At 38.7% G+C, this 10,697-nt stretch overlaps 1 protein-coding gene across 1 annotated transcript in view; it reads right to left on the bottom strand.

Moving 5' to 3' along the window:
• Window positions 1-4,426: 4,426 nt before the first annotated feature.
• Window positions 4,427-10,697, bottom strand: part of NXPH1 (neurexophilin 1) — a 368,365-nt gene continuing 362,094 nt past the window's right edge. The window contains 1 exon segment of the mRNA NM_001034762.1: window positions 4,427-6,392. Within this exon segment, the coding sequence (NP_001029934.1) occupies window positions 5,631-6,392 (762 nt within the window). The 3' untranslated portion in view covers window positions 4,427-5,630.

Below are 10,697 nucleotides of genomic sequence, written 5' to 3'. Positions count from 1 at the left end.
GGTACCTACAGAGTCCACTGTGTTCCTCACTTTCTTGCCCACTCTGGGATTCGAGGGTGATTCTCTCCTGGGTCCAGGCTCTGCGACCTTTGTATTTTGAGCTCTCCTGCTTTATTGTGCATACCTCTATTTTGTTTGTTAAGTCTTCTTGGTAAGTACCCTATTCTGTTCAATAGTGAGAAAAACATGAGTCCCTGTGTTTTGGAACAGCTCTTAAGAAATACAGGTCCCCTTGAAGTGATGACCTCACAAGGAATCTAAATGCAAAGATGGGTTCCACCTCCCTCAGAAAACCCCTGAGTTCTGTACATATATCCGCTGTGGATCAGAATCATGTGACTTTTTGGAAAACAGATGAACTTTTGGATAATTTGGAATTGTAGCAACCACTTGGGGGAAACTTGAATTTATATAAGTCCACATTTAGTTTTGGAGAAGGGAATGGCAACCTACTCCAGTAAGTATTCTTGAATGGAGAATCCCGTAGACAGAGGAGCTTGGTGGGCTGCTGTCCATGGGGTCGCACAGAGTCGGACACGACTGAAGCGACTTAGCATGTATGCATGCATGCATTGGAGAAGGAAATGGCAACCCACTGAAGTATTCTTGCCTGGAGAATCCCAGGGACAGAGGAGCCTGGTGGGCTGCCATCTATGGGGTCGCACAGAGTCGGACACAACTGACGTGACTTAGCAGCAGCAGCAGCATTTAGTTTTACTAAAAAACTTCAATAAATGGTGTTGGGAAAACTGGACTCTTACACTAAACACAATTAGCTTCTTTTTCGCCTTCTACTAAAAGCTTTTATAAAATGCTGAAAAGAAATTCATTATAATAATAAAACTGGATTGCAGAAAATTGGCAAAGTGAATTTTGGCAGTAAAAAACATAGTAGATTCAGATATAGATAGATAGGTATATAGATAGATTTAATACTTATTTGACAATAGAGGCTTTCTACAACTTTCTAACAGTATTTCTTTAAACAGTCACTATCTCCATGGCCAAATTTACTCCTATGTTTGAATCAAGGAATTTGTGTATCAGAAATAAGTAACTCCAGTGATCTATTTAGGGCCGTTGGTAGAATTAGCAAACAGAAACCCAGCACCTGCTAGGTGAGGAGGATGTGAACAGAGCTTTGGCTCTATGTCTAGTTTTAGGACAATGTACTCTTGGCACCTCCAACAGTGACAACCAGTACAGCCAACGAAAGGAAGTCTCTAAGCCTTCTCATCCGTCACTTTTAGGGCCTTTAGAGTCATCCTGCAACCCAGCAGTAATAAAAAGCATGGTCCTGTAAATGCAGAATTATAAACATTAAACTGCTTTTCATCAAACTCAGGACACTTGGCCAGTTACTTGGCAGTAGTAGTCTCCTAACTGTAGGTGATTCCTCTAGACTTTGTTCACACAAACATTGAAACTAAAACTCTCATGGGATGTCTGCTGTTTGCCATTCTAGTAAAAATAAAAGCAATTGTAAATGTGTTACCTAAAAGTATTTGATGGTATAGTATACAAAAATTAATGACACTTCATAATTTTAAACTGAGAAGGATTATTTCCTTTGCTCCCCAGCCCTGAAATCCTTCTTTGATACGCATGGGACAAACCTGACCTAGCAATCAGCTGTTTAGGATTCAACTCTGACTGTTAAAATCCTCAATTCTTGTCACCTACAAACTAAGTAAATAGTAAATGTTTCTATGCAAATTCATGTTTTCAAATTTTTAATTTTTGAACGCATCTACTAATTTTCATTTGAATAAAAGTGTAAAGATAAAATAAATAGACCAATTGAATAAATACCAATAAATGTCTGAAACTAGTACACCAACCTAATCTCTCAGAAGTTAATAAACACAGACATTTGATTTTGCTTCAGGCTAAAACTTGGCATTCAGAGTCGATGGTGGAGATGTAAACTGTTTTTCCAAACAACTGTTCATATTGGTTAAGCTGCTTCTTACATGTAAAGCAGTGGGGAAAAGGGAAAAGACAAACACTTTCTCAGGCTTCTTATGATTGTTTTAATCTATTCTGTGCAAAAATATGGCTTACAGTTTATTGCTGCAATGTAGGAACCTGAAGATTCCTGTCCACAGTTTTAACAAGTATTTCTATTACTTTCAGAATAATGACTTCCAGAATTTAGTACTGTACTATTAACAGTTATGCCCTTTCTACTCATGCAGAGAAATTCTCACAAGAGTCAGTGACCCCAAAATGCCCAATTGAAACCGTACCATGACAATTCATTGTTTTCATCATAACTGTATAAACCGGTAACTTGTATCATTTTCCTTTCATGAGGCAATATCATTGCAATTATCATTTCTTTATAATAATTTCAATTATACTAAAATGCTTCTGAAAATAACAATAGGTGACGACAAACCCATGTTTGCATCAGATGTTATCTACTTCCACCTTGATGTGTTTTTTTTCTATACCTTAGCAAAGGTAAGAAAAAGCAATTTCCTTAGTATAGCTTAAAATTAATTTTTTCCAAATAACAAATGATTTTTTAGCATAATTAAAACTTAAATAACCAGTTTGTTGAAGCAACAAGTTGGCCTAGTAAAAGTTTTTCATCTGAACCTTTGAACCTTCATATTCATCACAGTCCATCATCCAGTTCCTTATCTAAAACAGAAAGAGTATATTAGATACATACAAGTAAATTATCTTTTGAATCCTACTTCTATGTCATCATGACTTATGTATACCACAGACGGAGGTGTTAGTGATATGAGAGTACAGGTCCCGAAAACAATCCTAAAAGTTTGGATTTTAAAAAATTGAAATCTTCATTAGGAGTTTTCTCTTTTTTTCTTCTAAAGAAAAACTACAGAAAAAATAATTCAATGCTTTATTTGCTGCATTAGTCAATGGCACCCCACTCCAGTACTCTTGCCTGGAAAATCCCATGGGTGGAGGAGCCTGGTAGGCTGCGGTCCATGGGGTCACGAAGAGTCGGACATGACTGAGCGACTTCATTTTCACTTTTCACTTTCACGCATTGGAGAAGGAAATGGCAACCCACTCCAGTGTTCTTGCCTAAAGAATCCCAGGGACAGGGGAGCCTGGTGGGCTGCCGTCTATGGGGTCACACAGAGTCGGACATGACTGAAGTGACTTAGCAGCAGCAGCATATGTTCATAAAAACAAAAGCAATATTTCAAAGGGACTTTGAAAGGGCAGATGGGTGAAGACTGAAGCATATTTTCTTCTAATCTTGAATGTTGGATCACAGGGCAGATTAGACCACATAATGAAAGTCACAGGCCACTAATCAAATGATAAAAAAATAAAAGATATTTGCTTTCTGACTTACTCTCCTTTTTGTTAAGAGAGAATTAACTCCTAAATGAACATTTTGATAAATAAACCCCTGAATAGTAAGATTTATCTGTGGAAAATATGTTATGCAGCTGGGACTTAAGCTCTTCTTGCCAATCACGCCAGGGAAGTCTGTTCTAGCATTAGCTTCTAAATCCCATGGCAAATTAATTGATACATTGATATAAATGGTTGTCTAGCTATATTGGAGGGATTGGGGAGATGGACAGTGAACAGAATGATTTGCCTTTAATTGGCAATTGAAGGCTCTGTTTAGTCAAACCAGTTACTGAGTTCTTGCTTTAGAACTCTATAGTATGGGGTTCCCTGTAGTACTTCTATCATTTTCTATACGAAACATACTTATTCCTATGTAGCATGAAGGGAAGATGAGAATGAGTGAATGTTCTTAATTTGACTTCTTTGGTTAACCTTTGAGACTTTTCATATCCCAATCCCCAGTTTGTGACCTTAAATATGGGATATTACCTTAACGTATTTATTCTTCTGTTTATTATGCTGGGATTGTATACCATAATTACTTTTTAAAAATAAAGTTTAATGTCCAAAAATAATGCTTTATACATACATTGGCCCCTTTTGCTGTATGTAAATGGAGCATCGAAGCCCTCCACTACTACTGTCATTTCCTTAGTTGAGTCGATATGGTAGAATCGGGGGAAATCAGCCACAATCTTCAGGCATCTTGGCTTTTTTTTAAGAAAAAAAAAAAAATACCTTCTAAACATCCTACTAAATAAAGATGTTGTACAGGAAAAGTAAAAAACAACTAGCTATAATTAATTCAGGAGACCTCAATTATCTCTTTATGTTCATTGATTTTTTTGGTGTTCTTGAACAACTAACATGACAACAAACCGAAAATGTGTGTAATACTGAATGCCACAACTGTTTCCCAGGCTTGAGACTGAGACTCCTAAGTTGTTTTGACTAGGTAACTAATAACAATTTAGATAGGTCTATACAGATTTAGAGACATGAGATGCAAAACCATGAGTGTCCTCCAGCACATTCTTCTTGTCAGAACCGTTTAAATCACCATCTTACACAAGTACATATTGAAACTCAACTTTAAGCATTTTATTTTTATGTACATTTCATTTTGTCCAGAAATAAAATGTCTAAATACAGACAGACTGTAATGTTGTATATGTATAGGTTTCAACAATACTTGAGCTGAATAAATGCTTTGTACATTAAGTTTGTCTTTTTAATGGAGTTCACAGCTACATCGATAGAATGGATTCCTCATATCCTTTTTTTTTTATTCTTTTTAAACCAATAACAAGCAGAGAGACAAGTACAAGTTAATATTAATAAGCAGCTCAAATTACACTTGGTTAAACTATGTACAATACAAACCATTCATACAAATGAAGACTAGGATATTGAATTTGTTACAATATGTTTAGTAAAGATAAGACAGACACTTATAACTTACATGGTGTCTGTCAGGCATTTCCCTTCTTATATAATGATCAGAACTTGTTTTAAGCAGCCTTAGCTGGTCTCGACTTTGCAAAAGTCCAATGACTGGTGATGAAAGCTATAGTCCAGTGTCTGCCCACATGTAAATTCCAAATGTTTGCTCATCTTTACTGAGAACAGGCTCCCTCCATAGAAAAAAGAGCTATCTTGGATCACCTTGAATGTGCCTACTGAATGCTGGAAAAAATTACTACACTTGTTGTGTTCATAAAATAAAGAATACTGAGCTCTAAAAACACATTTTTTTTTTCCATTTTAACAAGCATTATACTCCTACAGTAGTATTTACCAGTACAGCTACTCCAAGCAGTAGAAATGCATGAGTGGGGACTATTGATTAGCATGTACTCAAGACATTAAAGAGAGATTTCCATAACAGCAAGTGCTAAAAACCATTCACTGTCTAGTTAATCCTTTTGCTTGATGATCCTTTATCCTGAACCATTATGAGTCAGACAATGAAAGCCCTCTCAACAGGAATCATGACAGACGCCGGCTGAAATGTGTATGCGCGTGTGTTGGTGTACGTCTATGTGTGAGAGCGTGTCTTCAGGTGTGGCTTTAGAATCTGTGGTGATTTTGCGACTATACCAAGAGATGAAGCTGACTGGGCAGAAATTACATCAGGTTGTTTTCCACGAGCGTATTTGCAGTCAGGTGACGAGAGCAGCAGTGTAGACACGTTCCAGGCAACAGATGGGACCTTCTTCTTGAGGTGACAGCCCTGTCATGTGACCTGGAATTCCTCAGGCCTCAGTCTCACCCCGCGTCCGTCCTCATCCAGAGGGGAAGTAAGGTGTGTCGCTGTGGTAGTTGTAGTCGGGGCACACTTTCTGTACTAGTTTATAATCTGTACTATAAAAGGAAATGTAAATACAGATCACCTTAAAGGGCTTGGAGCAGAGCCAGGACACGTGACTTTGCGTCTGCTCCTGGTAACAGGTTTTTGAAGGGTCATAGTTGCAGAGTGTGTTCTTGGTAGCCTTGTCAACCTTTTCGTACTCAATGCGGCAGTTAAAGGACTTGGAATCTTTGGCATCAATCACGGTTTGTTGTGCCAAGTCGAATTCCACTATTTTCGTAGGGGGTACCAGGCTGACAGATACATTCCCTTGACCAGTGGAATTGTGCCTGAAATAAACGCTAAACGTCCCATTGCCGTGATCGACAATTTTCCCAGTTATCAGCAGGTTTAGTTTCACTGTTTTGATGTTGGAATGAAAATCACCCCATCCAAACATTTTCTTAAACTTGCCCGTCTTAACAATGGGCCTTCGCTTGGCCCTGGGCCGGGGCTCTTGAAGGTCTGTGGAGTTCCTCAACCAGTCCCAGAGGTCTTGCTCAGAATAAGGTTCTGGGGTGTCATATCGCAGGTCTAAATCTGTATCATTTTCTTTGCCACGAAAAGTCTGTGACAGGAGTCGGCTGATAGACAAGTCTTTGCTGCTTTCTGTCCATATGTGCTTTAGTGTGGATTTGCTGCCTCCTGATTTTAGAAGTTCTGACTTCCCACCGTTTGTTAAATTGGCACATGTGACCTGAAAATGGAACAGAAAAATGGTGTTTACAACCCTGTATCTGAGAACACATAACACAGATTCAAGCCTTCTTTCAGTGGCTGGGGATTCAAGTACCTTCAGCACATGGCCAATGCTTATTAAGCTGTGATTGAGTACCACTGCTATTTTTATACAAGGATGGGAGAGAGGAGGTGGATAAAAACCATTAAACATGACAGAAAGATTATATAAAAACATTGACTTTGAAAAGGGCCACATAACATGAATACAGCAAAGCACCTTAGTGTGATTTATGTTTGAATTACTTCTCAGTGCCAAAATCCAAACACTTTTAAAATAAACTTTTACAAAGGATTATGTTACTTTTTTACTTTGAAATCACCATAAGCTTTAAAATGGTATGATTCTCAGAAATACATCAACTGACATTCTACAGACTTTTGATAGTCCATGCCACAGTCACATAAGAAAAGTTAGTTTTGCAGGGAGACTCTAGAATATTTTTTTCTGGTCAAAACAAAATAACTTGTTTATGATCACCTATTATTGGCAAGAAACATACTGTATAAGATAATTTTTCCATTAACAGATTTAAATGTGATCTAGTAAAACAAATGCTAATTGATAGGAGTACAGACCTTTTGATTTTAGAGTTTATTTTGGCCTGTGTACTTGTTTTGTTTCGATGGAATCTAATTGATTGGTCAAACATCCAAATCTGTACTTGCCTAATTCTATTGTCTTTGTTCTTCCTGCAGCCTCTATATTTATTCTTAGTATAAAAGAAATAAATACATATCCCAGTCTCTCAAATTACACAGATAATTTCCCATTCTTTGGGTGGCAAAAAGAATAAATGTATTTGATAACGGCTTGGCACTTGTATCTCAGCAACAACATAGTTCATCAGGGAGAGAGTATAATGAGATGAATCCATGGTACACTGGCTCATGAGTAATGAAACTGTCCTAAAGAAGAAGTAAAAGGGACTTAGCGTGCATTTACCAGCAGAATATAGGGAGTAAAAGAGAAAGAGAAAAAAAAAAAAGGAAGTGGCAGGTTTCAAGGGAAAAAAAAAATGGATCTATTTAACAGGATGCTAAGATTCTGACAGCAGAACAACCTCTGATTTTCAGGCAGAATAGAAATTTACATCTAAATTATACTCTCCACAGCTGTAGTAATTATGAGTGCGAGCTCTGGAGTCAGACACCCTGAATCCCAATGCAGGCTATGATCCTTCACAGCTGTATGATCTGGGCCAGTTGCTTGACTTGTGTACATTTCTGTATTTCTCTTCCACAGAGTAGAAAAATGATATCCCTTTTCCTCACATGGCTGTTTGAAGAATTAAACTGGACAGTCCATTAAAAGCACAGAAGGACAGTACCTGGACAGGATGAGTGTTCAACATTAGTATTTCTAACTATTATCATCCTGAAACATTTTACCTCTGAATTCCACAGGGTACTATTTTATGTAAATAAATAATAGACAATAGGATCTGAGAGCAAGGGTATATTTATAAGAAAATCTCCCATATATATATATATATATATATATATATATATATATACATATATATATGTATAGTGCCCAGGTGCCACAATGGTAAAGAACCTGCCTGCCAGTCCAGGAGTTGAAAGAGGCAGATTTGATCCCTGGGTTGGGAAGATCCCCTGGAGGAGGGCATGGCAACCCACTCCATTATTCTTGCCTGGAGAAGCCCATGGACTGAGGAACCTGGATGGGGGGGCGGGGCAAGGCTACAGTCCATAGGGTCACAAAGAGTTGGACATGACTGAAGCAACTAAGAAAGTGAAAGTATTAGTCTCTCAGTAGTTTTCGACCCCATGGACCATAGCGCCCCCTCCAGGCTCCTCTGTCCATGGTATTTCCCAGGCAAGAATACTGGAGTGGGTTGCCATTTCCTTCTCCAGGGGATCTTCCTGACCCAACAGTGGAACCTGGGTTGCCTGCATTGCAGGCAGATTCTTTAATATCTGAGCCACCAGGGAAGCCTGAAGTGGCTAAGCACACACATACATACTTTCCAAAGTATTTAGGCGCTACCACAACCTAAAAACATGACAAACTGAGTTGTTAGCAAAATTCAGATGAATAAAACATGAGCAGAACTTCAGCTATTAAACTGTTCAAGGACCAAATGCAATGAATTTATTAGCCCTCAATGGTGCGATGTGAACGGCTTCTAGTGGTGGAGTCAAGAGGCCTCTGCAACATCTGAGTTTGGGTACAGAATCAAAGTAGGCTATAATCACCAGCACTGCCTTGACTATTATTCTCCTTTCCTCTCCCTTTCATTTAGGCTAGGAGAGAAGCAGGGCAATGTCTAGGAGAGTTTAGGTCATGAAAAATCAGGAAGGGTCCATGATTCATCTTGCTTTATTAATTCAATAACTATATAGTGTGATTCTGCTAATATTGAGTAAAATAACAGGAATACAAAGGCAAATGAGATGTGGTTCTTTCTTTCAAGATGTTCACCATCTAATAGTGAGATCAGTTAAGCAAGGAGTATAGTGATGTGAACAACACAATGTACAATATTCTTAGAGTCAAAGTTAAAAGGTAGAGAAGATATAATAGAGGAGATTATACTCAGATCTGGGAGAATAAAAAAAAGGGGGGGTTTAGGACTTCAACAGATAATGAACAGGCTAGAGAAGTTCTTCTAAGTATAAGGAACATACTATGCAAAAGTAAAAAGTTGAAAAAGAACATGTCAAATGTAAGAATGGAAAATAGTTCCTTATCTCTGAACTTAAGGGAGAATTGACAGGAAGGATAAACAGAAGTTGCAAGATGTTGGCAGAACACAAAGGTCAGGTCAGTTCAGTTCAGTCGCTCAGCTGTGTCCAACTCTTTGCAACCCCATGAACTGCAGAACGCCAGGCCTCCCTGTCCATCACCAAATCCTAGCGTTTACCCAAACTCGTGTCCATTGAGTCAGTGATGCCATCCAACCATCTCATCCTCTGTCATCCCCTTCTCCTCCTGCCCTCAATCTTTCCCAGCATCAGGATCTTTTCAAATGAGTCAGCTTTTTGCATCAGGTGGCCAAAGTATTGGAGTTTCAGCTTCAGCATCAGTCCTTCCAATGAACAAACAGGACTGATCTCCTTTAGGATGGACTGGTTGGATCTCCTTGCAGTCCAAAGGACTCTCAAGAGTCTTCTCCAACACCACAGTTCAGAAACATCAATTCTTCAGTGCTCAGCTTTCTTTATAGTCCAACTCTCAGATCCATACATGACTACTGGAAAAACCATAGCCTTGACCAGATGGACCTTTATTGACAAAGTAATGTCTCTGCTTTTTAAAATGCTGTCTAGGTTGGTCATAACTTTCCTTCCAAGGAGTAAGCATCTTTTAATTTCATGGCTGCAATCACCATCTGCAGAGATTTTGGAGCCCCCAGAAAATGAAGTCAGCCACTGTTTCCACTGTTTCCCCATCTATTTGCCATGAAGTGATGGGATCGGATGCCATGATCTTAGTTTTATGAATATTGAGCTTTAAGCCAACTTTTTCACTCCCCTCTTTCACTTTCATCATGAGGCTCTTTAGTTCTTCACTTTCTGCCATAAGGGTGGTGTCATCTGTATATCTGAGGTTACTGATATTTCTCCCGGCAATCTTGATTCCAGCTTGTGCTTCATCCAGCCCAGCATTTCTCATGATGTACTCTGCATAGAAGTTAAATAAGCAGGGTGACAATATACAGCCTTGACATACTCCTTTTCCTATTTGGAACCAGTCTGTTGTTCCATGTCCAGCTTTAACTATTGCTTCCTGACCTGCATATAGGTTTCTCAAGAGGCAGGTCAGGTGGTCTGGTATTCTCATCTCTTTCAAAATTTTTCACAGTTTGTTGTGATCCACACAGTCAAAGGCTTTGGCATAGTGAATAAATCAAAAATAGATGTTTTTCTGGAACTCTCTTGCTTTTTCAATGATCCAGTGGATGTTTGCAATTTGATCTCTGGTTCCTCTGCCTTCTCTAAAACCAGCTTGAACATCAGGAAGTTCACTGTTCACGTATTGCTGAAGCCTAGCTTGCAGAATTTTGAGCATTACTTTACTAGCGTGTGAGATGAGTGCAATTGTGCAGTAGTTTGAGCATTCTTTGGCATTGCCTTTCTTTGGAATCAGAATGAAAACTGACCTTTTCCAATCCTGTGGCCACTGCTGTTTTCCAAATTTGCTGACATTGAGTGCAGCACTTTCACAGCATCATCTTTTAGGATATGAAATAGCTCAACTGGAATTTGGCCACCTCCATTAGCTTTGTTCATAGTG

Source organism: Bos taurus, chromosome 4, assembly GCF_002263795.3.
Source record: "Bos taurus isolate L1 Dominette 01449 registration number 42190680 breed Hereford chromosome 4, ARS-UCD2.0, whole genome shotgun sequence".
NCBI lineage: Eukaryota > Metazoa > Chordata > Mammalia > Artiodactyla > Bovidae > Bos > Bos taurus.
Note: the sequence above shows the minus strand (reverse complement) of the source record. Positions and strands in the feature narration are given on the sequence as shown.